At 32.4% G+C, this 26,063-nt stretch overlaps 4 protein-coding genes across 6 annotated transcripts; 2 read left to right on the forward strand and 2 right to left on the reverse strand.

The window, feature by feature from the left end:
* The first annotated feature begins 37 nt into the window (after positions 1-37).
* On the forward strand, positions 38-13,954 carry IntS4 (integrator complex subunit 4). Of its 2 annotated transcripts, none has more exons than XM_085193319.1 (16): positions 38-209; positions 313-645; positions 1,297-1,545; positions 3,494-3,669; positions 5,330-5,522; positions 5,943-6,117; positions 6,440-6,645; positions 7,131-7,253; positions 7,464-7,599; positions 8,171-8,311; positions 8,821-8,980; positions 10,137-10,283; positions 10,891-11,111; positions 11,661-11,803; positions 12,421-12,640; positions 13,067-13,954. In XM_085193319.1, exons 1-16 carry the CDS (start codon positions 156-158, stop codon positions 13,264-13,266), a joined length of 2,877 nt encoding a protein of 958 aa, XP_085049445.1. In that variant the 5' UTR covers positions 38-155; the 3' UTR covers positions 13,267-13,954. The 2 variants fall into 2 exon arrangements, with proteins under 2 accessions (XP_085049445.1, XP_085049447.1); XM_085193321.1 differs by having other exon boundaries at positions 39-209; positions 8,171-8,308.
* On the reverse strand, positions 13,947-16,384 carry LOC146534396 (steroid receptor RNA activator 1). Its single transcript, XM_085193327.1, has 3 exons — positions 16,228-16,384; positions 15,723-16,133; positions 13,947-15,272 (listed from the first exon to the last, which is right to left on the reverse strand). The coding sequence occupies exons 1-3, from the start codon at positions 16,346-16,348 to the stop codon at positions 15,118-15,120; spliced, it is 687 nt and encodes a 228-aa protein (XP_085049453.1). The 5' UTR covers positions 16,349-16,384; the 3' UTR covers positions 13,947-15,117.
* Positions 16,385-16,761: 377 nt separating this feature from the next.
* LOC146534397 (stromal cell-derived factor 2) lies at positions 16,762-19,137 on the forward strand. Its single transcript, XM_085193328.1, has 4 exons — positions 16,762-16,921; positions 17,109-17,304; positions 17,394-17,618; positions 18,111-19,137. The coding sequence occupies exons 1-4, from the start codon at positions 16,837-16,839 to the stop codon at positions 18,283-18,285; spliced, it is 681 nt and encodes a 226-aa protein (XP_085049454.1). The 5' UTR covers positions 16,762-16,836; the 3' UTR covers positions 18,286-19,137.
* An 84-nt stretch (positions 19,138-19,221) lies between these two features.
* polo (Serine/threonine-protein kinase polo) lies at positions 19,222-25,844 on the reverse strand. Of its 2 annotated transcripts, XM_085193322.1 has the most exons (11): positions 25,593-25,844; positions 25,068-25,292; positions 24,648-24,852; positions 23,993-24,185; positions 23,428-23,538; positions 22,113-22,339; positions 21,725-21,852; positions 21,107-21,288; positions 20,789-20,922; positions 20,475-20,587; positions 19,222-20,328 (listed from the first exon to the last, which is right to left on the reverse strand). In XM_085193322.1, exons 1-11 carry the CDS (start codon positions 25,689-25,691, stop codon positions 20,134-20,136), a joined length of 1,812 nt encoding a protein of 603 aa, XP_085049448.1. In that variant the 5' UTR covers positions 25,692-25,844; the 3' UTR covers positions 19,222-20,133. The 2 variants fall into 2 exon arrangements, with proteins under 2 accessions (XP_085049448.1, XP_085049449.1); XM_085193323.1 differs by lacking the exon at positions 23,428-23,538 and having other exon boundaries at positions 25,593-25,842.
* Between the last annotated feature and the right edge of the window lie 219 nt (positions 25,845-26,063).

The raw sequence follows: 26,063 nt of genomic DNA on the forward strand, positions 1-26,063 counted from the left end.
ATCGGGCATCCCTAGTCACGAAAGGCTTTCCAAGCTGTCAAAAGTCAAACTCAAAACTGTCTAGTCTATGTTCCTTGCTGCTTTTTATTTACGTTTTGTATATTTACGATTTATAAATAAAATATTCTTTATTTATATTTGGAACCTTAGTTAAAATGGCAGCAGTTTTAAAAAAAAGAGCATTAGCAGAATACAATAAATCATTTCAGGTGATTTTGAAATTTTTTTATTTATTTATTGTTTCTAATATCTGCTAATAACTTTATTTAATAAAGTTATTATTTCTAATATTTGTTAATATTCAATATATAGGATGGCCCTTCCTCCAAAAAACTACACTTAGCCAAGAAGCCATTGATAGGTAGTTCAGCGGCAGCATTTGTTGGCCTTTTAGAAAAGTGCAAGTCGAGCGACGAAGCATTGCAGTTGCTATTACGAATATCTGATTGTCTTCAATTTCAAGAATCTGATGTCGAGGAGGCTATTAAAAAGTTATCTGAGCATTTTCAAAGCCAAGAAGAATCTGTTGTTAGGGTTAAAATCTTATGGTTATTTTGTGATATAGGACTAGAGTGCCCTGGAGCAAATTTAAACAATTTGCTCGATGAAACAATACATTTGATTAAGAATGAAACTTCACATAAAGTAAGAAATATTATTATTATTATTATATTATATTTTTTTAATTTTAAGAATTATAAAACTATAATTGTTGGGGCAGAAGATGTTTATAACAAAATATTGTTGAGCAAGTCTCCATTTGTATGCGGCAAATGCACTGATCTTGCCACTGTGAAGGGAGTCATCAATGAAATGCGCACTGCCCATTGGATTTGTTTGCCAACAATTATAACAATGGCTGCAGGAGCATTGGTCAATTTATCTTATTGCGGTGTGGCCTTGTGCACTAATCATTGTCTGCCATTGGCTCACATTGACTATTTTAATAAACATTATTTTCATTTCCCACCTCAACTATGGTAAGGCAAAGTGCAGGGATGAGCATGTTTTGTGCAGTGGGATGGCATGTGGGACAATGATGATATTTAAATCTTTTGCATTTCCCTCCTCTGGTAACCAAAGTGCTGCTTTAAGTTCCACCACTAGATGTAAAATGTTTTGAAAATTGAGTTAAAGGCAACCTAGTGTTCAGATAACACAAAGTTGCTATGCAGAGAAAAGTGTGAACTTGCCATTGTGATTTTATTTTAATTAAGGAAAATATATATTAATAATGATTAATTCTTGCAGTGCTATCATACTGGTATTAAATCAAATAATATTTCCTATTTTAAGGTTATAGCTCAAGGTATAGCAACATTACTTAAATTAGGCAACAAGCTTAGTGATGACAAAATTCTCATGATGAGACTAGTGACAGTTGCGAAAGACAATCTAAAGGACACCAGCCATCAAGTGAAGTGCCGATGCTTGCAACTTATAAGTGAACTTTATCCAATAATACCAGAACTGGATAGAACAACAGAAATTATAAATGAGGCTAATGCTATTGTTAAATTACTTGGAGACTATAGTAATGCTGAGGTAACTTATGGTCTTTTTTCAAGACTTTTATTGACACTATTTCCTTATATAGTAGGGTAGGTAGGGGAAAGTTTTGAGTTGAGGCTGTTGCATTTATAGTTAGATGTTAAGTTGTTGCATGACTAAGGCTTCCAAATCCCTTCATTGTATTAAATAATCTATAATATTTATTTATTATATCTAAATAACAAAACAGCTTAGTTCTTGGCCACAATATGTACAACAAAAATCAGTTATTAATATTCTCAGCTTCACACAATTACAATTATGTTTGTTGTTAAAACAATCCATTCCCCATTTTGCGCTGCATTTTTGAGGCATTGACATGAGTTGAATGGTGGAACTTACCATCATGCTATGTCACTATACCAGAGCTAAGAAATGAAAATATTTCATTTTATTGAGTGGGGATAAAAACCACAACCAGTTGCAGTTACAGTCACACACTCAGTTATTTATTAGTTATCAAAATTCTAAAATTGTGATTAAATCCCAATAATGCATATCATAAACAATACATACTTAATATTTTATAATAATAATCTGAAAATATCCTTCTATATGTAACAAAAATATCATTAATTTCTTATGAAAATTGAATAAGAAAATTTCTTAAGAAATCTTTTAAAAACCTCAAAATTTTCGATTGTATATAAATCTGCAAAAATGCCAAGATGCAATGTAATCACCCTTATCCATACATGTTATTCATTAAACTATAAATATGGTGTTTTTTTTATTTGTTAGATAGATTTCTTCTTTCTCTTTTCTGCTTATTTCTGAAAAAATTGTGTAACCTAACACCACTTTGTTTGTTTTTAAAACATTCACACAACGTTTTTTTTCATTTGAGGTCGTTGTGGCGCAGCGGCACAAGTGAGTGACTATAACGCGACGGTTGTGGGTTCGATCCCCACTCGAGGAAGTGAAATATTTATTTAAATTTATATTTTAATATCTTCGCTCTGGTGTCAAGGCAAAGCTCGGCGTTGAGTTCTGTCACTCAACACTCAATACCTCCAGAATGCGGCAGAAAGTGGGGAACGTAGTGCCTTAACACTAGGTTCCCTCTGCCTACCCTGCTGTGTGCGGAATACAGTGTAAAGCTGTTTTTTTTTTAACAACTTTTTTAAAACATTTATTTACACACTACTCAGCTTTGTCACAAGAAAAAAAATCATAAGGGCAACTTAATTTGAAGGCCATTGTGGAGTAGTGGGTCAACTTTTGCCTACTCGAGGAAATAATTATATATACACTAGCGGGCGCGCGCAGCTTCGCTTGCGTATTTAGGGGTGAATTCTAATATACCATGAAACGTGTGTTCAATTAAATATTTTTAATAGTCTGAATTTCAAATTTTATAAGAATCGGTGCCGATTTAATTTTTTTTCCATACAAACTTTCAACCCCTTATTTGCACCTTTAGGGGAAGAATTATAGAAAACCATGAAACATGTGTTCAATTAAATACTTTTAAGAGTCTGAATTTCAAATTTTATAAGAATCGGTGCCGATTTAATTTTTTTTCCATACAAACTTTCAACCCCTATATCACCCCTTTAGGGTTAAAATTTTTCAAAACCCCTTCTTAGTGGATGTCCAGATTACAAAAGTAAACATCTGTCAAAATTTCATGTTTCTACCATCAGCCGTTACGGCTGTGCGTGCGTCTTACCTCAGTCAGTGAGGACAAGTCCTTTTATATATATAGATAGATTATATTAATTTCTCTACTCTGTTAGATAAAGCGCTCATGGATTTAAGCGGCACAGAATAAAATTGGATGATGCATGGGAACAATGGGAACATGAGAACAACGAGTTGTTTTTAGCACTAGACACCGTTAGCCTGCTATGCAAAAAAAAATTGAAATGAAAAATTCCTTTTTTAACAACTTAATTTTCATAATAATTTTAACTATAGCCTAATTAATTTCATCTTACAGGATGCGAGGGTACGTTGTGAGTCTTTTCAATCTTTACTGACATTACATGAGCGCGGTCTCATGCTTAGTGCGGATTTGTACGAGCCGGCGTGCGCTGCACTTGTCGACGACTACGAGATAGTACGGGAAGTTGCCCTGAAACTGGTTTGGTTGCTTGGAAATAAATATCCAGAAAAGTAAGTAGAAATTATATAATTATATACAATTATGGAATATTTTTTGTATCTGAGAAAATATTTACTACTATTTTGGTATTAATGTAAGTTTTGGTAGTATTTACATTAGTCAAGATATTAACTTAGAACTGATTGATTTTGAATGAAATCCATGTGGCAGATTTGTCAAACATAGATAAAGTTAGAATATCCTAGTTAGTTCCCTAAATATGGACTAGTCGTATAATATGGACCGCCATCCTCTTTTGATACGTATCGCCACCTTACCTCTTAATCCCCTTGCAACTTTTTTCACAGCAATTTTTTATTGTTTACAATTTTGATGAAGATAGACAAGTTTACGGGAGCGCGAGTGGGCTTTTAGAAATAACTAAGAAAGTTATATTTAAATTTACTTTAATTAAAATAAGAACAAAGGTATATGTTCTTATAACTAACTTAAAATTAACTTAACTAGTGAATCGACCGAGCAGAAGTGCATGCTCTAATCGACTAAAGAATAAAATATAGAATAATTAATATTAAAACACTACGTTTGTTTCCCATGGCATGAGGGGATTCGCGTTACATACGCCGAACGCTGATTAGGCGTTTACCGGTACCGTTCGCACGCCATGAGGCAACATAACTAGATTTTTGGTCTATATCTAAGAATATTAGAATGTTGTTGTTATTTATTTAGTTATAATGATGCATATACTTCAAACATCATAGTATTGGGATGGTATAGTATGAGGAGTTTCTTATGTAACTTGTAGCAGAACCTAGTTTCAAAATTTGAATACAATATAACAACCTCAAAAAGTCACCCTTTTGTAATGTGGACTAGTGAAGTGATTCTAAATATGGAACAGTGGTCCATATTATAAACATATGGTCCAAATTGTAGACTGTTTTTTTTCCTTATAGATAAACGAAAGAAGTTACCTACTAAACAGCAATGGACCAAAGACTCGATAACTATGGCTTTACTAGCTGTAAAAGAGCAAATAATGGGTAAGCGCCGAAAACTTTTGGTGTGTAACGGTCGACCATATTAATTGTATAAGGTCCATATTAAAAACTAGGTGGTCCATTTTTAATACGTAAAGTATAAATAAAAGTATGTTAAAGTTCCTAATTCGCGTATATCTGATACGCGTCGCGTCTATCAATTAGTAAGTTCGTCAGAAAATTTGTACCTTTATTACTTTTTGATGTAAAATTGTTATTCTCGAATAGTTTATCTAATTATTTAACTAAAAACCATTTAGTTATCTTTATACATTTGTGTTTCATTAAAAGAAAACGACATGGTGGTCCATATTTAGGGAACTTACTCTACATATAACTAAATACATTAACGATAAAAAAATAAATAGTATATAAGATTTAATAAGTAATGTATTTGCATGCATTAGTTGTATTAAAAAAATCATTTTTTTTATTCCTATAAGCTACAGGAACTAAGCTTTTGTAGCTTAGAAATTGGGAAAACACTATAGACACGGTTATGATTCTAATGATGATGAGAAGTTAGTCTAGCCTTAGCCAGAGTACAGATGTTCATGTTCAATATTGTTTTTGAATTTTACGGGGCTCTTTTTTCTTAGTAAAATTTTTAGAGTGGGCATTAGACTATTCTTGGTTGAGCACGAAGATAACTTATTACTTAATTTAGTTCAGCAACCCTTCAAGATGGCGAAACAACAATACGTTTAGTGGACGACGCGTTCATCCGCATATGCTCAGCGGTTAACGATCTATGCATGCAAGTGAGAGCCCTTGCGTGCACCCTTCTGGGGACTACTAGAGCAGTGTCAGATAGATTTCTTTTACAAACACTGGATAAACAGCTTATGAGTAATATGAAGGTAACTGTAGATTCTATTATCGCTATTGAAGAATATTTTATATCTATTTAAATATCTTATTTAAATAGATACAAAAATATTCCTATATATATTAATAGTCCTATAACAATAAACTTAACAAAATTTCCGTAAATTAAAATACCCCTGGAGCAGCAGCATGGCGTCACACTGTAAACGCGATGAATAAGAGTTCGATTCCCATTTATGGAAATTAAATTATTTTTGTTCCGAGTTCCGTCACTCAACACGCAATATCTTGAGAATTAAGATTTACCATACAACGTGACAAGGGATTTGTGCTCAACTGGCATTCTCGAAACGCCGTAAACTAAGAACTGAACTGAATATTGAAGGGAACGTAAGGAACGGAACGTGTGTTCCTACCTTTTGCCTTCTACTAAAAAAACTATCTATCCCCAGAAAAAGCGTACAGCCCACGAGCGTGGAGCGGAACTGGTTAGGTCGGGCGCGTGGGCGAGCGGGCGGCGGTGGGCGGATGATGCGCCCGGACAGCTTATAGAGGAGGCCTCCGTGCAGCTGCTGCCGGGGGGTGCCGCCGGAGCCTTTGTGCATGGGCTGGAAGATGAACTGATGGGTGAGTCGATTTGTGGCTCGTGTTAATCGTGAAGAAAAAAAATGAGCTTTTGCGTTTTGTTTATTCGTAATAAAAATAGTCAAAAGTAAGGAAATTCCTAAAATCAAATATGAGCAGGCGGCCAACGAGTCGTTGCCGCTCTAAAATTGTTGTTGTAAAGTTGTTCTAACTTTCTGCTCAGAGCATATTTTAGAATTTTTCTAACTTTTGATTATTTTCTCCCCAATCTCATTGTTAACAATGAGAACAAAGCGTAAGCTCAAATTGGCCACGTTTCGTCAACCGTACTGTAATATAAGTTTGTGTTTATATTTTATTATAGAGGTCCGCACGGCGGCGGTGGAAGCGGTTTGCCAACTATCGATGGAGTATCCAGTCTTTGCGACAACGTCGTTAGATTTCCTTGTGGATATGTTTAACGACGAAATAGAAGATGTTAGACTGCGGGCTATTGACAGTCTAACGAGAATATCCCATCATATCATACTTAGAGAGGATCAGTTGGAAATTATTTTAGGTGCTTTAGAGGTAAGCTTTTCATGATAATCAAATCAAAAAACAGTCACTAAGTGTCACTTAAACCTTAGTCGCTTAGAGCTGTTATTTATTATATTTACATACAAATTTTATTAGTATAAAACTATAAATATGTATCTATAATGTGAGTAATAAAAAGGAGATATTCCCACTGACTGTGTGGTAAGACGCACGCACAGCCGTAGCCACTGATTTTTGTAATTTTGACACTTTTAACCCTAAAGGGATGAAATAGGGGCTGGAAATGTTTGTATGATTTTTTTTTTAAATCTGCACCGAGTTTTATAAAATTTGAAACTCAGATTCATAAAAATATTTAATTGAACACTTATTTCACGATTTTTTAGAATTCACCCCCCAAATTGAAAATAATTTCATAAATATATTTAATAAATATTCGTATAGTTCAAGCGGGCGAAGCCGGTCAGGTCTGCTAATCTATAATATGAGTAATATATATTTTTTTTGTTATTTAGGATTATTCAATGGATGTCAGAGAAGGTTTACACAGAATGTTGGGCTCCTGTACTGTTGCTTCAAAAACATGCCTCGAAATGTGTATCGATAAAATATTAGAGAATGTCAAACGATACCCGCAAGTACGACTTATATGCTATATTTTATTACTAGATAACAAAAGTTGCTTATTTATTATGAAAATTATACTAAATTTAATTTAATCATGCGTCTCGAATACAATAAAGTGGTTGTATAAACTAAAATACATGTTTTGATTATATTATGATCACCAGTTTATCAGCATGTATTTTTAAAAAAACATAATTATAAAAAAATACAATTATCTCTAGGACAAGCGTTCAACATTCCGTTGTGTACAGCAAATGGGTAGCAAACATGCGACTCTAGTGCTGCCGTTGACTACGCGTCTACTTGCAGTACATCCATTCTTCGATATGCCTGAACCAGATGTTGAGGATCCAGCTTGTATCCTTTTTAAAGTGGTTTTATGATGAAATATTTGATTTTGGACCAGCTCATCGAGGTTTTCCTGTCAGGATTGCAGGTCAACCAGAAGTACAACTTATGAAAGTTGACTAATTTAAGTTAAGGGGGAGTATGCTCTCATTTTGTATGATATGAAGTATAATTATAATTTTGTAATGCATAGTTTTTAGGGTTGTAGTTTAAGGAAAAAAGAAACCCTTATAAGATAACTCTGCTTAGCTTTAAGCCTGAATTTCAGTAATATAAGTATTAACTTCCATTTTTCGGAAAATACTTTTATAGATTTTGATTTAGAAATTTATTCTAAAACTTTGATAATGTCCCAAAATTATAACAATTTCCAAATTTAGAGTTACATCTATTCTAAACGGGGCAATATAGGATTGTCTTTTGGGAATTCATAGATTTTTTAATCCTTTAAATTATTATCTCTTATATTGAAACACACATCAAAAACTATAATTATAAATTTCCTGATTAATTACTATAATAATACAGTAAATAAACTACATATATAACAAAATAATCCTTAATTTATCAAAAAAAACAGATATGTGTGTACTAATACTAGTACTGAACGCAGCACAGCATTGCACTACGATGTTGCCTCTGTTTGAAGAGCACACTGTCAAGCATTACACCTACTTGAGGGACACCATGCCACATTTAGTGCCTTATCTACCAATAGGTGGTATTTATTAATCAAATAATTGAAAATAATTTCAAATTTAAATAATTAAGTCGTGTATATTTTACATAATACATACCTGAGTATGTGACAAACGTTATGTTTCATATGAATAGACAAAATATATTTTAAATTTATTTTTAATTTTAATAAATCTCTTAATTGTGTTGTTTATTAGTCAAACTTTGAACAGTTATAATTTTTTTATAAACGCAGCGGTACAAGGGTGTGACTGTAAGGCGACGATTGTGATTTCGATCCCCACTCAAGGCAGTAAAATATTTATTTAAGTTTATATTTCCATTTCTTCGCTCTGGTGTAGAGGCGAAGCGCGGTGTTTAGTTCTGCCATAATGTCATGAACAAAGAGTTCTTTTTCAATTCCGCCACTCAACACGCAATGCTTCCAAAATTCGGCAGAAAATGGGAAGCGGAGTGTCTTAATACTAGGTTCCCTCTGCTGCTGTGTGCGGGATACAGCGTGAAGCCAATTTATTTAATATATATTTTTAGGCGACGCCCAACAATCAAGAGGCGAAAAGAGGGAGGCAGAAATGGACGATAGTGCCGTGCGAAGGTTCTTCGATTCGGTCTTACAACATATAGATAACGTAACCCTCTCTACTACAGTGCGTCTAAAAATGTTGCAGTCGGCCGAGGAACAATTAAATAAGTAAATACATTTGTTACTGAATTCATATAATTGATAAATATTATAAATGTCGTTCTATACATGCTGATAGAGATAGCTACTCTAACTTTTGCTTTTGCATTTATAGGCAACATGTACGTATATATTGACAAAAAAATCTAAATCGTCAAGATTTTTTTTTGTCAATATATATTTTTTTATTATTGCGAATGTATCTTATGTTTGTATAAGTAATTCTATTTTTAAACAGAATTGTGGATAAATTTATTCTTTGATGATTAATAATTTATATGAATCCTTAAATCCTAAAGAATAATTCCGTAAATTTATATATATTATAATAGTATCTTTAATTCGATAAATTTAAGATATATACATCTATATATATAAAAGGACTTGTCCTCACTGACTGAGGTAAGACGCACGCACAGCCGTAACCGCTGTGCGTAGAAACGTTAAATTTGGACAAAAGTTTACTTTCGTAATCTGGACATCCACTAAGAAAGGATTTCGAAAAATTTTAACCCTAAAGGGGTGAAATAGGGGTTAAAAGTTTATATGGAAAAAAAATTAAATCGGCACCGATTTTTATAAAATTTGAAATTTAAATTTTTAAAAGCATTTAATTGAATACGTGTTTCATCGTTTTCTAGAATTCTCCCCCTAAGGGTGCAAATAAGGGGTTGAAAATTTGTATAGATTTTTTTTAAATCGTCACCAATTTTTATAAAATTTTAAATTCAGACTCTTAAACGTATATAATTAAACACATGTTTCATGGTTTTCTAGAATTCACCCCCTAAGGGTGTAAATAAGGGGTTGAAAGTTTGCATGGGAAAATTCTTAAATTGCCACCGATTTTTATAAAATTTGATATTTAGACTCTTAAAAATATTTAATTGAACATGTTTCATGGTTTTTTAGAATTCACCCCCTAAGCGTGCAAATAAGGGGTTGAAAGTTTGTGTGGAAAAAATCTTTAAATCGCCACCGATTTTTATAAAATTTGAAATTTAGACTCTTAAAAATATTTCATTGAACACATGTTTCATGGATTATTAGAATTCACCCTTAAATATGCATGCGAAGCTGCACGCGTCCGCTAGTCTACAATAAAACTTGGACGCATTATTGTTGTTTTAAATTATACATTTTTTTTTCTTCTCATTCTTAAAAGATTGTCGGAAATGGAGCCAATGGTGTCAGGGGCAGCCAATTTTACAGCTCTGTTTGCGCGCTGTGTGCTCTCTCTGCACGCGACGCTTAACTCCACAAACGGACCCCCAGCGCATGCTCTGCAACAGCTTACCACTGATTGTCTTAGGTACAGATATTAGATTAAAATGCATTTAATTCATTACAGGCTATATATATATATTGACATTTGATATTTTTAACCTAGCCAATTTTTAAAATAGCCAAAGAATTTGACTAGGCTTAGAGATATAATTCTAAAGTAAACAGTTCCCCACATTTAATCAATTTATATAGAAGCATTAAGAATTAACATTCTTACATATGAACTAATAGCTATAGTCGAATCGGATCCCGCTGTCCGATTCGACTATAGCTATTAGATAAATTAAACGGTAGGGATTGAAGTGTCTTAGCACTAGGTTTCCTCTGGTGTTCTGCTAAATGCGGGAAGCTGCTAAATACAGCGCGAAGCTAAAAACAAATAAAACGTGTCCAGAAGCAACATACCGAATTTAAAGCTGTCTCACCTCATCTTAGTGGCGTCGTGGCGTGGCGGGACTGAGGAAATGAAATATTTCTCCTTTTTTTTATGCTCTGGTGTCGACGCAAATCGAGGCGTTGGCTTCCGTCACTGCCTCAGAATATGGAAAGTGTGGAATGGAGTATCTTAATACTAGGTTATCTCTGTCTGCGAGAAGCAGTGTGACACTAAAAAAATATTTTCGTTTTAACAGATTACAACACCAATTCAGCGGTGTAACAGAGCAAGAGAACGCATGCGTGTGGCAGCTAGCGTTACGCATGTGCGCGCTTCGGCTGGTGGCGGCGGTGGAGAGCGCCGCCGCGCCCATGACCGTCCCGGGCGGAGGCGCCGCGCCGACTGCGGGCGCGCTGTCCGCCGCCGCCGCGCTCACGCACCACGCCGAGCTGTTGGACAGGATCTTGGCGTCCGCTGGTATGGAACTGCTTCATCTTTTATAGCCCAAAATCCCAGTGCCCCCAGACCTACGTAATTTTACCAAAGCTGAAATTTTGAGGACTATTAGTCTAATATGTAATTAAGATTGAATGTGTACTTACTTACTTGAAAGTGGGGCCCTTTTGAAGGTAGCTCCAAATAAAGTTATATCTAAGTCTGGGAGGATCATTGACTCATTGGATTGGTCTGGGTTGGGTGTAGTACCTATAACTAATTTGCCCCAATTTTAAATAATCTTTAGGACGTCTGGCAGAAGTAAAGGCCCATGTAAAGAGTCTGGTAATAATAAATATATATTTTTTATATAAATATTCTTAAAAACATATTAATTATGTTAATATGAGTGGCATATTATTGTTAATAGTTAGTATGTTGAATTTCCTTTAAACTGAGTTGTGTTTGATCAGAGAATATGTGCAGTGTGTATTTTTTTACTATCAAATTTTATTATTTTAGTGCTTACATAATACTTAAATTCGGAATAAAATATATTTATAACAATACTACTTTTAATTTATTTTGCAGGTGCTGAACCTGATCCGTTTACAATAGCAGTGTTCCAGCAATTGTCTCAAAGTGGCGAGCACAAACCTTCAGCTCTTGCGAGGGCGATGCAACCTCTGCTACTGTCGGCTCCTCTGCCTGTTATACCTAAACCAAATCTTAAAGTATGATTTTTCGATTATTGTCTATTTTAAGTGATATTTATTATTTGTACGTGTTTATAAGCACGCCATTGTTCATTATATTACATCAGATTATCAATAAGGTTTTCTTTTAAAAACTACAAATCAGTAATCAAAGGTAATATAACAAAGACGCGATATAAACTATTCGTGCTAGTCAAATAGAATACATAAATATCTCCCCTAAACCAAATTACACTGCTATCAAAAAAGTAATGTAATGTAATGAGTAATGTCTTATTTTTTTTTAATGTACAGATCAGAATATGTGTAGCCAGCATTATCGTGGTGGCCACAGACGACACTAATGTGTCCACTAATAAAATAACTATATAATTTTTTTAAAAAAATATCCACAAATCAGAATGTGCTCGGCCAGCATCAAAGAGGTGACCACTCACAGCAATACAGTGTTAACTAATACAATACCCATATAAATAAAAAAAATCTTTTGAATACCACTGATCCGAATGTGCTCGCCAGCATCATCGTACTGGTCACAGATGAGACAGTGTTAACTAATAGATTATATAAATAAAAAATACTTTTTTTTCTCTCGTTCTTCTCACTTTTTTTCTCTTTCTCTCTCTTCTTCACAGATCCGAATGTGTTCAGCCAGCATCATCGAGCCGGCCACGGATAACGACACTGTCCTCCGTTTCTGCGCGGGGCTTATCACGGGCGTGGCGTTGGAAGCGGAGGTGCAGCGCGTGCGGGACCCGGCCGCGCTGCGCGTGCGCGTCGCCTACCCGGACACGCGCGTGCACGCGCTTGTGCCGCCGCGCGACCACCTGCGCCGGCTGGACCATACTGACTCTAGTATGTGTTGGACTTTCACTTCTTTTTTGATATTAATCAATCCGCTTCACGCTTTATCCCGTATGTAATCCAGTATGAATTCTGGAGGCATTGCGTGTTAAGTACTGAAAATCACGCTTTGCTTTTACACCAGAGCAGAGAAATGAAAATACTAAATATTTTATTTCTAATAATTCATTTTAGTAGACAAATAAGATATACATTGAGGCACAGGGTGCGAGTGTCTGACTATAAACAAGATTTTTTTAATTTCTTTTTTAAGTCTTAACACTGCGTGAAGTTTGCCTTCTGTGCTAGAAATGACTAAGCTACTAACAAGAAGAAAATGTATTATTTTTAAGATAACAGTAAATATGTGTCTTCTACAATCTTACAGAGTAAAGTATGATATTTATCAACTTCTTTAAATAAACATTTTTATTCCAGACGACGATGGAACTCAAAACGTGCGTCTTCTAACAAAAGTTCTCATATCACACGGTGTGTGGACGGAACCGTGTGGTGTTGATATATCAGTATGTCTGGCTGTAGATGAGGGTGGTAGTAGAGAAGCTGCACCGTTGGTGGAACTGTGTCGACCTGTCCGGGTGACTGTAGCTCCCAAACCTATTAAACGTGGCATATAGGTTATGGCTATTATTAATTGTATAAAAAAATTGTGTATAAGTTTTCAACAACTTTTATTATGCATGCATTTCTTTATTTCTTTTAGTTTAATTGAAATAAGCCTTCAAAATCAAACATAGCCTAGATTGTGTGCAGATAACAGCCACAAAGTGAAAAAGTTTCATTCAAATCGGTCTAGTAGTTAAGAACTCGGAAGATGTGCATGTACCAACAGACAGACAAAAAAATTAAAAATTAGATTTATATTCTATTACTTATTTTAAGCCCTCGTACATTGTTTATTGACGAATATATTGATTGTACAGACACTTTTTTTTTTATATTAGTTAATATTTGCACTTTAGTCTTAATTTTATTAATCTAAATTGTGTTCAACGTGGTATGGACGTTGGCGTTGACGTTTGTAAAGCATTAACTTTTTTAAAATTAATATTAAAAAGTAAATATTTTCTATTCTAAAATCTAGTAGTATAGTAATTGTTTTCTTCGTTTGACTTTAACACTATAACGAAAAACATCTCATATATATTTTTAAGTATATTATATGTTAAGTAAAAAAATACATTTAGTAAAAGAATATTTGTGATCAAATCAAATAAAATTCAATTCATTATTATAACCTGTACAGTAAACTTACTATTGGTCTATGTAATAAAGAGGTTTTGAAATAAAATGTATATTAAGTAATCTTGTGTATATATATTTACAATGTATACCCATAATATTTTGAATATGGCTATTTATTATTTTTATTTGAATTATACTTATTTATTAAGCAGAAGTCACAGATAGATCATCGTCATCATCATCAGCCTGTCCTCGTCCACTGCTGGACATAGGCCTCTCCAATGGCACGCCATTAAGCTCACACAGATAGATGGTTAAATATAATTACCAAATCACAAATTCATATACAAATATATTTTATATGAATTATACATACATATTCATAATAAAATCACATGTGACTAGGCTAGGTATGTAAAATAATAATACCATATTACTACTATCAATTAAATAGAAAAGTGACATCATTTAAAATTTTCGAAAATCTTAATATTAGAACACATGAGCCTACATTCTTTTATTTTGATAAAAGATAAATCATCATCATCATCATCATCTTCATTGTATTCCGCACACAGCAAGGTAGGCAGAGAGAAGCTAGTGTTACAACATTGCGATCCCCGCTTTCCGCCGCTTTGTTGAGTGGCAGAACTCAACGCCGCGCTTTGCTTCGACACCAGAGCAAACAAATGAAAATATAAGATTCAATAAATATTTCATTCCGTCAAGTGGGGATCGATCTTACAACCAATTGCATTTACAGTAACAGTTTGTGCCTTGTTTGATAAAAGACTTGCACAAAATCTACTAGATGTTGTTTTTTTCAAAATTTTATATTTAACCATAAATTTGACTATAGAAAAATTACTACAGGTTGCAATATGACAATATAACAGAACATAAATTGTTAAAGAAAATTGTCATCCAAGATGAAACAACTTTTATAGAAAAATGAATATTTTGGAGCCTATTAATATTCTTTATTTTTAATTTGTGGTTGTCCTTTCAAAAGAAGAACAACTTTAAATGTGATTTGACAACATGGGATGGCACAATATTTATTTAAAGAGAATTGAGAATATTGTTTATTCCTTTAATGAAAAACGCAAAATAGATATAACATCCAATTTTTGATAAATATCTTTAAAACTATATCCAACACTATTTAATATTAAACTTAAAAAAAAAAAGAACTAAAAAATTGCCCTTACTGTAAAATTAGTGTTTTAGAATAATGTCACTTTTCTACTTAATTAAAATATATATATATTGAATAGTATAATCTAGTCTTTGTCCATTTCAAGTAATTCTGTTCGGGCAATACAGTGGTATATTAGTTGTTTTACTCCCGGCATCCATGCACTGACAGCACTTACATGGTCTACCATTAAAGCTTTATGAATGTCATCAGCTTTATTAGGGGTATTATCTCTTAGTGCTGAAAGAAAGTTTTTAAAATATTAATAGCATATCAATCATTAATATTTAAAATAAAGCATAATGAGGACAGTTGTGGCACAGGGGACAAGCATGTGACTGTAAACACGAGAGGTTGTAGGTTTGATTAACCTTGAGGATATACTTTTTTTTTAATGTTTTAATTTCTTCACTCTGTTGTCAAGGCAAAGCAGGATTTGCCACGGAACAAGCAATGTCCGCAGAATTCAGCAGAACATGGAGAACATAATATCTTAATCGGCTTAACCTACTATGTGCAGTATATAGAGTGAAGCTAAAAAATTGCATATCAATTATTAAGAATGATAACATATCAGAGATATTTGTCACACAATTTTTTAACAATAAGTAATTTATAACCTTTTTGGAACATTATTTCGTGACTAATGTAACAATTTTGACAATTTTTAATTAAAGATAAAGTTCTTACCATATGCTAAATTTTTCATTTGTATTTGGACTGCATTATTTAGTTTTCCATTTAACCACATGTCTTCCATTGTTCCTATCCTCTTCTTAATATTATCAGCTTTAGACCTTAATTCACTACTTGAATCTAATAATGATAGTAAAATGTCTTTCACTTCCTTCAGTGTACTTTCACTGTCAATTTCTATATTATCTTGAGAATTTATCTCAGATGTAATACTTGGAACAGGAGGAACAGGACACGTAGGCAGTGGCGGCATATTGGTAGAAGGCGACGCACTGGTAGCAGAACCGCCACCAGATAAAGGAAAAGCAACTCTTTTATTTAGAAAGTTTCTTGGACGATTTGGAGGAGTTTGGAGACTATTGTAAGCTAATTTTGGTGGATCATTCCAACCGGGATCGTACAATACTGAAAAACAAAACAATATCAACAAGTAATTACTTAAAGAAAATATACTTTAATGTATATTATCTTTATGTCTGGATTTAATTGGTTTTCATACCTTTATTATTAGTAATTGAAGCACTATCACAGTTCTCCATGGTTTTTACTATTATTTTATAGTTATACTTTACTAAATTTAATGATTTTTCATTAGGGCGTAAATAAAGCGTTAATTTCATTAACTTTAATGTTGCAATTGCAGTTGCAGTAATCCTTGAGTGCAAATACGTCGATTGTCAAATTGAATGACAACTTTCAATTATGAAGTGTACTTGATGTGATTTATAAAAATAGTAAGTGAACACGAGTTTTAAATCTGACAAACACACTACACAGCTTAACTTTTTGCTTAGAGTAATGAACCCAAAATTTTACACATACATAATGCAACAAATAATTGCTTACTAAAATCAAATAAAAGTATTAAATTTACTTCGTGTCTCTTTTTATCTTTCAATTTTAACTTTTTGCCTTATTGGTCATATTTAAAATAAAGTTAATAAAAATTAAGCAAATTTTTATTTTATAGTATTTGTTTTTTGTTTTTAATCTAATGTATATTTTTATCTATAATTGTTCTTCTGTTCTTCTTTATAAATTATCAATTGTCAGTTACGGTCAATGATCAATCTGTCACGACGCACGGTGCTCTATTAGAAAATATAAAATGGCATTTTTGAATTTTAGTTTTTACACTTTCTTTCCTGTGTTATTATTCATAATATTTTTATGGACAACACGAACAGTTGAAGGTATTTATCATTTATGTAACTATTTTAACAGAGGTCGTCATTTATGATTTTTTTGCTATTGCATTGGGATTGTTTATCTCCTCTTAACAATTACGTGGCCTAATATTATGGGAGGATTAGGAGAAGTTCTGAAATTAAACCACATCTTTTATTTATAATACTTTAATCTTTTGTTTTCTTATAACAGGCTCGAAAGCAGAATTCGTAACATGTGGGACTATTCTAAAAATAATGAACACAGATTTGCGGTTGCGGCTTCATTCACATGATGTAAAATATGGTTCAGGATCAGGTCAACAGTCGGTTACTGCGCTCGATTTATCTGACGATCACAATAGTCATTGGTTAGTTCGACCTGGTATGGGAGAACCATGTAAAAGAGGGTGAGATGTTTAATTAAGATATATAGAATATTTTTTTGGTCTGCATTAAGTATGTAATAAAGTAAGTAAAATGTATATATTTGTTTTAGAGCTCCGATCAAATGTAATACTAATATAAGATTGCAACATGTAAGCACCAAAAAGAATTTGCACTCACACTATTTTACATCACCCTTGTCTGGGAACCAAGAGGTATCTTGCTATGGAGATGAAGATGGAGAAGGCGATAGTGGGGACAATTGGACTGTTGTCTGTAACAATGACTACTGGAGGAGGGATAGTGCTGTTAAATTAAGACATGTTGATACTGCAGCGTGAGTTTTTTAAAGTTTAAATAATTTAATATAAAGTTTGCTTGATTGTAATAAATTTGGTATTGATTTTATACTTAGTAAAATTAAAAAATATAATTTCACTACTTATGCCATTGTGGGTTGGTAAAGTTATCATTATCATTTTGATTTTTTCTTTCTCATTCAATTTCTTTTCTCATTCAAGAAAATATTTATATTTAGTGGACCTTTCTCATCCATGCTCTATTCAAGAAGGCCATTTAAAATGCAAGTGCAATGGGACAGTACTTACTCTGGTTGACAAAATGCAATGTTTAGCTTTGCCACTTAACACATAGTGTCTATAGTTTAAGCAGAAAGCAAATAATGGTGCCTTAACACTGCATTCTCTTTATCTACACTGCTTCATGCAGGACAAACTGTGAAGCTAACAAAAATAATTTTCTCCTAAGCTCTGGGGACATTATATAAATTAATAAATTACTGAATTAAATCTTTTTTCCTATTCTTCAGGTATCTTGCTGGTTCAGGAAGAACATTTGGAAGGCCTATTAGTGGTCAAGGAGAAGTGGTTGGAGTTACTGGTCAGTATGGAGCATATACAGACTGGCAAGCACAAGAAGGACTCTTTATACATCCCAGTGATAACCTTCTACACATGCAAAACGCAATACACACTGAGTTATAAGTTGTACATACAATTATTACAATAATTTAAATATATTTATGGATGACAACCTGGATAAGTAAATAAATTATTCATATTCTTTTTTTGTATTTCCTTTACTATTTTGCATTTTGAAATTAAGCTAGGGATAAATTACTTATCTATATCAAGAGTTTTTATAACACCAACATATATGAAAATAAAATCATATAATTGAGAATTCCCTTAAATTATAAATTACACCAAAAATTTTATTTATTGATAAAAATTGGCTATATGGCTAGTATAAAGTAAAATAGCTTTAACATATCTAAAATCAATTTAAATTAATGTATAACTGGCAATTTATAAATTATACTTTAAAATTCCATATGTTCATGTTGTTGCTACCATTTTCTTAAGTTTGTGAAAGCATCTATATCTGTGTAAATATGAACTATATATAGAGATTATTACATGCAGATTTTATATTGACATCTAGCTCAAAACCTTTGTTATTCAATGTTATTTATTACTTTAATATTTCTGACAGTGCCTCGAACCACTGTTTGTATAAAAATAGTTTAGTAAAGATTTGGCCGTCGTGGCGCAGCGGCACAAGGGTGAGACTGTAACGGATGGTTCGATCCCACTCAAGGAAGTGAAATATTTATTTACATTTATATTTCCATTTCTTTGCTCAGGTGTCAAGGCAAAGCGCGGCATTAGAGTTCTGCCGCTCAACACGCAAAGCCTCCAGAATTCGGCAGAAAGTGGGGAACGGAGTGTGTGTGTGTGAACGGTGTGTGCGGGATACAGTGTGAAGCCGACTTTTTTTTTAATTGGCAAGTGAAGTTGTTTTTTTTTTTTCAAATAAATAATTTATATGAATTATGTTTATTCTTTTATTTGTATAACCCCACCTTTTAAAATATATAATAACAATAAGGATTAAGACCATGATTGAAAATAATTGAATTTGTATTAAAACTTTATTGTCAAATGTTACATGAAATGAGAAGTGAAATGTTACATGCAGTTAAGTTACAAATTTTGTAGTGCTTCAAGAGCATCAAATTTATAACATATAATACTGACAAAGATACTTTTAGCAAATATAGCATTAGATATTTTGCATTGTAGTAGGTATATTTCATTAGATACTTTTTAAATAAGTGAATAACACATTATAATAAAATGTAGCTATGACACAAGAAAAGAAATGGAATAAAATCTTTTATGCCAGTTAAGTTTTTGTTCTAATTTAACGATGCTACTGAAGCACGAAAATAATGTTTAAAAATATCTCTAAAACTAAATAAAAAGATAGAAAATAATCAAAAGTTGCTAGCACCTGGCCGCTGAGTCATGGTACTACTTCTTTGCAATGGTCAAACAAGAAACCAAACAAAATTTTTAACTTTCTATTGAAATATAACATAGAATGTTATATTTCAATAGAAAGTTAAAAATTTTGGCACATAGAGCATACAGAATGCATTTATAATTCTAAGTACGATAATTAATTGCAAGTGTAAATATTCTATTCGGATATAGACCAGAGTCGGATATTTTTTCAGCCATATCATAATTGGTCTGTTCTTAATTTCTTCTTTCTTAATAATGAATTGTACCACATATTCACCACCACATCTTGTACGTAAATGAATGACTGTTACAAACAGAACTCGAGTCATCTATTAGGATATAGTGCATTTGGTTGATTTAAATAGAGATGTTGGTAATGAATCCAGTACAATGCAAAATGATTAGAATACATATAAGAGTGCACAAAATAAACAAAATTTTGCTTTTTATTTATATTTGTGCAAATCAATTCATTTAATCATATTCATACATGCTGAGTCAGTCATTTTTTATAATAGGTAGCTAGCATAATTTATTTGCCAGTACACTCTTAAGTTTCTCTAGTGCATACGTCAAGTTGTTGTACAATTTTTTATCACAGCCATACTTCTCAATTGTGTTGAAACGGAATGTTCGGAAGTTCTTCTCAACATCAATATACGTAACGGCTTGCATCAATGGACATAAGATGATTTTCGTGTGATCTTGGAAGTTAATCTGAAAATATAAACACATTTTTGTATAACTCATATTCTCTAAAATATTATTAAATATAAAAATTGATATTAATCAGTTATCGGTATTAGTCTTGATTTGAATCCAAACAAAAAATGTTTATTGTATAAATTTATTAGTCAGTTTACCTGTAAAGTTCCATTAGTCAGGTACATAATAACAGCCAATGTGGTCCTGAACCACTGGTGTAAGTGCGGCAACCGAGACAAACCGTCACTCTCTCTCACTTGCACTGATGCACCTAGTAAAGTAAAGAAGATATTTTATATACAAAAAAATAAACAGTTTATACATAATATATAACAGCATAACACTTTTCTAGTGTCAAGCCACTGTGTTCTCTGTCTTGTCAGAGCAAGTAACTAAAACAAATTCATTGCCCAAGTAGGGGTTGAACCCTTAACTAAAATATATATACATTAATATAAATTTGAGTACTAACCAGCTTTCATTAAATGTTCAGTCATATAACGTCTAAAGTAGGTCAGAAGCTTCATCTTCTTGTCCAACTCTTGTGGATATTCACGCATTGTTATATACTGCTCCTGGCCCTGGCGGTTGATGTAATGCACATTTCTGCAAATATAAAATAATATTATCTTTAATACAATAGTGTGTTAAAAAAATGAATGAATAGTATGAACAACAAACAATGACGATAAAAAAGGAACAAAAAAAACTTCTTATTTGTTATGTTAGTGCAAATGGCCATCACATGAGTGAAACCGGTGCTAAAACTTACTATTTATTTACTACTTACACTCCATTAGCCAGCATAATCAGTTTAGTGGTATCGTTGAACATTACTCCAACGCTCTCGTCGCACAGCTGGTAACCGAACCCGTACTTGTCGCTGTAGTCCACCCACTTGCCCACCCATACTAGCGGCTGAGCGGCGGGATCGCACATATCATCGTTCAGGGACTCGTAACGGCATTTTAGCTGGAAATTGATATTTTTACTTTAGGTTTTATATTTAATGCATTTACATATACTAAAAAAAATATTATAAACTTTCATATAACTTCACCTCACTTCACTGACAGTTACATTCAGATGTTTTTAAAATGAATCTATATTGTCTCAAGGTAATCTCACTACAGAAAGAAAGATAAGCATATAGTTCTTCTTCTTGGACTAATGCCTCTGGAGACATTCTTTAATTTTTATATTATAACTGACAACATCAATATTATACTCAATAAGAATTATGTACTTTAAGCAACAACAAAATTGTTGAATAAGGTTTCATTATTCAATTAAATTAATTAACAAGAATTGTGAAAATATCCAAATGGTGGGTGGTGTGAGTAGCATCTATAAATAAACTAACAAATTACATAACTAAGCATATACCTATAAATAAACTGCAATTTACCTTATTAGTAAGCAACGCAGTTAGCTGATCCCGCAACGCGATGAGATTCTGTCTGTGGGATGTGGATTCAACCGCTCGCGGCTCGGCGGCGGGCGCGCCTTTAACTGGTGAGTCTACCGCCATTGCATCTGTTGGTTTAAGACAAATATTAGAAACTGTACTAGACGTAAACTAATTATGTAAACTAAATTCGTAAAATAAAAATATAAATGATACATTTATTTTACAGCTTCACTCTATTTTTCCTATTTCACTGAGAAAACTTAGTATGAAGATATCATATATACTGATATTTTCCAGGGGTACCTGGACTTTAGCTTTGAGCAAATCAGACTTTTTAAAAAAATTTTAGGGTAAATATTTTGAGTGCAAAAAAAGATAAACCAACCGTTAGTATTAACTTCAAGCAGCGGCCGTCTATGCACCGACAGGCACTCAAGCTGATCGGTCCTAGGCGCTGTGGTAAGACAGGACAGCGGCAACGCTGCAGGCATGATGCCTGCAGTGAAGAACTCATGCTGGAGCAGCTTGTCTACGGATGGACGGCTCGTCGGGTTTGATTGGAGTTGAAGAACAATCATCGATATGGCAGGCTTACGGAGTGTTGATGGTATTCTGCACATACAATAAAAAAATATATAGTGCTTATTATTCTAATTAAGAATTAAAAACTTTCATATGGCATAGACATGCTTACTGCAATTGTTGATTATGTATAAATTTGGAAAGAATAAATTTAAAATTATATCAAGGCAGCCATAAAATTACATTCTAGTTGACATGATAATACACAATGGTTTATAATGTATCAAAGAACATATTTATCATTATTTATAACATATAAACTCCGTTTCCCATGTTTCACCAAACTTTCAAGGCATTGCGTGTTGAATAGGGGTAATCACGCCGCGCTTTTGCCTTAGTACCAGACAAATTGATAGACAATAATTTATTCACCCCAAGTGGAAGTTGAAACCACAAGTGTCACAGAGCCACAACGGCCTCTAATATTTTGTGTTGTGATGTTCATTATACATAACACATCTCCAACTAGCAATAACATTTTTTTAATAAACTATGTATGTACTTATAAGTAGGTAGAGGGTGCCTATGCCTGGACACCAGAGCAAAGAAATACAAATTTTTGAAAGGCATAGCATTCCCCATTCTCTGTCCATTTTCCGTGACTGCATGTTGAGAGGTGTTAACAGAGCAAGGAAATGAAAATAATCAATTTTCTTAAGTGGGGGTCGAATTCAGAACCGTCGTATTTACAGTCACACTAAACTATTGGCCTCAAATATAAAATAAAATAAAAAAAACACATGATTATTGCCTTGTGTACAAAAACTCAGATGAAAATAGTGACACAATAACCACATCATATACTTAAAGCTGTATAAGTGACAATAATTATTGTTATATACGATAGGAATGCATAATATGATATTATAATAAACACTAATTGAGCAAAGAAAACCAAAATTTTCAAGAAAGTATAGTAATAGTATATCTTGTACTACAAGATTTAAACTTAACTTTATAATAATTAATAAGAATAAGAAACAAATAATATTGGCTCTGAATTTTTAAAGAATCAAATGCATTTAATGGTTTATACATAATTAAGGGAAAATTAATGAACACATGTTAACATCACAAAAAAAATGTATGTTTGTCCATCACCACAACACATTTGTAACCTGTAACGCTGTTTGATTGTATTGTTGTTGATAACAGCCTGTGCGTATCGAGAACCAATAGCTTGCCATGGCCCAGCAAAACATGCATGCAGAGCTAGGTTTATCCCCTCACTGGGAAATTGAAACAATTTAAACTTCTATATTTACATTTATTATTCTATTAACATAATAAAAATTTTCAAATTATATATTAAATGTCTGTAACTGTAAATGTGACAGTTGTTAGTGTGATTCTCATTTGGAGGAATTAAGTATATTCACTACTCTCGCAATAAGATAAAGTGCAGCATTGAGTTCTGTCACTTAATAAGCTAATATTCCGAAAGTAATTAATAATAATTGGGTAATGTAGTATCTTAACCATAGGTTCCCAATACCCCTTTACTAATCTGCTTTATGCAATAAGCATGTAAGTTAAATAATAAAAAAACTTATTGGTTTCTAATTTTACACTTAAATTCTATTGTTTTATTTTTGAAGTATTCCAAATCATATGATAAGTTAAATTAATTACAATTTTAAATTTAATTTAAGTATAAAACATCTGTTACAGTATTTTACACACCTGTATTCACATTGCTTGATCCTTTTGTATGTGTCTTTGAGTGTTGAAGTCTCAAATGGGGGCTTGCCAACAAGCAGTGTGTACATGATGCAGCCCAAGCTCCAGATGTCCACTTCAAATGAGTGGCCCTTTTTTGTCAAGATTTCTGGTGCTATGTAATTTGGTGTGCCGCATAAAGTCTGCTTTCTCTCTCCTGTAAATGAATTAAATGTTAACATTTCACTAATATTGAAATGGATTTTTAGATTTGTTAGTATTTTCTATTTTCTTTAATTGAGTAAAATAACATATGTTTTAAAGTTAGGATTCACTATATACTTCTATAATTATTTTTATAGTGCTTCTAATAAAAAATGATGTAAGTTGAATATAGCAGGTATTGATAAGTTGACAAATAAACAAGTAAACTTAAAATACATTTTAAGAATGAGCAAATGAGTAAATCAATGGGTCTGTTTTGCTACCCAGATCAACTATTATTTTTAACAATTCACTCCTAAAAACAATTCTAAAGTTATTGATTGCAAGTCGCTTATCAACCTTATTAAACTGGGTACAGATATATTCTTGTTGTGTTTATATAAGTTAAAAGGAATGAAAAAAACATCCTATAAATTCTGCTTAAATTTAAGTAAATATATCAAACCTTTATTACCTTCAAATTCAATTTTAGCTGCTAAGCCAAAATCCCCAATCTTAACATGTAAATCATCATCTAGAAATAGATTTCCTAATTTGAGATCTCTATGTATGATTCTCTTGCTATGCAAGTACTGCACTCCAAGGAGAATTTGGTGCATATAGAAACGTGCTTCAGGCTCTGTAATAGCTTTCCTACGTTTGTGCAACTCCATCATCGACTGTTATAACATAAAAAATTGTGTTACATAGAATCTATAATACTACTATCTATGTCATAGATATTAGTAACAATGAAACCAATTAATAAATCAAATACCAGTTTATGTCTCATGACTTGTATGATAACTGTTCACATTAATCAAATTAAAAGTGATATTTAGAATTATAAATGTTTTATTTACTACTATACATATAATAACATATAAATACTTACTCTTCTTTTGCAAAGTTCCAATATAATATAAATGTTTAAAGAGTCTTCAAAAAAGCTGTGAAAGCCGACAACATGTTTGTGCAGCAGGGATCGGTGGATAGAAATTTCTTGTGCCATCTTTTCTTTTTGACTTGGTTTCACCATAAGTTGTTTCGATACTATTTTGCCAGCATAAATTTGGTTTGTAGCTATGTCTTGTATTTCGTAGCATTTTGCAAAACCACCCTGAAATTTCAAGTTTGGTTACAAACATATTTAAAAATATACTAATTTATGACCTATTAGGTATTTAGCAAAATAAATTATTCGTATATAACAAAAATTATGCTGGAGGATAACTAAAATTAATTAAAGTGTATTACTAAAACTGCAACACATGAAGCCGTTAATACTTTTGAAAGAATCAATCTTAATATTTTAGAGACCTTTATGTCGAATAAATGTGAAAGCACACATTTCATTTGCAATAAAACTAATTGCATAATATATTCATTATATAGGCTGCCATTAACAACTTTAACTAACCTTTCCGAAGAATCTTAATCTTTGATAAGTGCTGTTTGTTTGTGGATCGTGTATAATTTCAGGAATTTCTTTCTTTTCATCTTCTTTAATAGACGTCATTTTGAATTAGCTTAAAATGTAAATAAAACAAAATATAACAGTTAACAATTACGAGCAAAAGCAACAACGATTGACGATTTACAAAGAAGATTTCAAGTAATGCAAACGGCAAGACGTTTGAATATGAATGGCAGTTAAGTTATATTTAACGGTATGTTATTTCACCCAATAGAAATTGTTTCTTGTAAAAATGTTGCTATTTTTTAAATATTATATAAGAATTTAGACCACAGTAGTATGTCACAAGACAGATAATAACATTTCATTAAATGAACGTTTCATTAAATAAACGTTTAAAAAAATATGTCAATTTTATTATCATTAACAAAACTAAAACAGGTTTAATATGTATCATCATTATTTAGTATATTA

Source organism: Heliconius melpomene, chromosome 11 (assembly GCF_056956725.1).
Source record: "Heliconius melpomene rosina isolate 202511_hmr_F chromosome 11, ASM5695672v1, whole genome shotgun sequence".
Classification (NCBI taxonomy): Eukaryota; Metazoa; Arthropoda; class Insecta; order Lepidoptera; family Nymphalidae; genus Heliconius; species Heliconius melpomene.

What these genes read in the sequence shown, in the direction of transcription:
- IntS4 (XM_085193319.1), top strand. Translation starts at nt 156, where the DNA reads ATGGCAGCAGTTTTAAAAAAAAGAGCATTAGCAGAATACAATAAATCA. An exon ending in GCTGGAAGATGAACTGATGG is followed by an intron (nt 6,118 to 6,439) that starts GTGAGTCGATTT and finishes ATTTTATTATAG; the next exon opens with AGGTCCGCACGGCGGCGGTG. An exon ending in AGATGTTGAGGATCCAGCTT is followed by an intron (nt 7,600 to 8,170) that starts GTATCCTTTTTA and finishes CAAAAAAAACAG; the next exon opens with ATATGTGTGTACTAATACTA.
- LOC146534396 (XM_085193327.1), bottom strand. Translation starts at nt 16,348, where the DNA reads ATGAAATTAACGCTTTATTTACGCCCTAATGAAAAATCATTAAATTTA. An exon ending in TTCAATTACTAATAATAAAG is followed by an intron (nt 16,134 to 16,227) that starts GTATGAAAACCA and finishes TTTGTTTTTCAG; the next exon opens with TATTGTACGATCCCGGTTGG. An exon ending in AATGAAAAATTTAGCATATG is followed by an intron (nt 15,273 to 15,722) that starts GTAAGAACTTTA and finishes ACTTTCTTTCAG; the next exon opens with CACTAAGAGATAATACCCCT.
- LOC146534397 (XM_085193328.1), top strand. Translation starts at nt 16,837, where the DNA reads ATGGCATTTTTGAATTTTAGTTTTTACACTTTCTTTCCTGTGTTATTA. An exon ending in GACAACACGAACAGTTGAAG is followed by an intron (nt 16,922 to 17,108) that starts GTATTTATCATT and finishes TTCTTATAACAG; the next exon opens with GCTCGAAAGCAGAATTCGTA. An exon ending in GGAGAACCATGTAAAAGAGG is followed by an intron (nt 17,305 to 17,393) that starts GTGAGATGTTTA and finishes TATTTGTTTTAG; the next exon opens with AGCTCCGATCAAATGTAATA.
- polo (XM_085193322.1), bottom strand. Translation starts at nt 25,691, where the DNA reads ATGACGTCTATTAAAGAAGATGAAAAGAAAGAAATTCCTGAAATTATA. An exon ending in ATCAAGCAATGTGAATACAG is followed by an intron (nt 23,539 to 23,992) that starts GTGTGTAAAATA and finishes TCAATTTCCCAG; the next exon opens with TGAGGGGATAAACCTAGCTC. An exon ending in GCTTGAAGTTAATACTAACG is followed by an intron (nt 21,853 to 22,112) that starts GTTGGTTTATCT and finishes TTAAACCAACAG; the next exon opens with ATGCAATGGCGGTAGACTCA.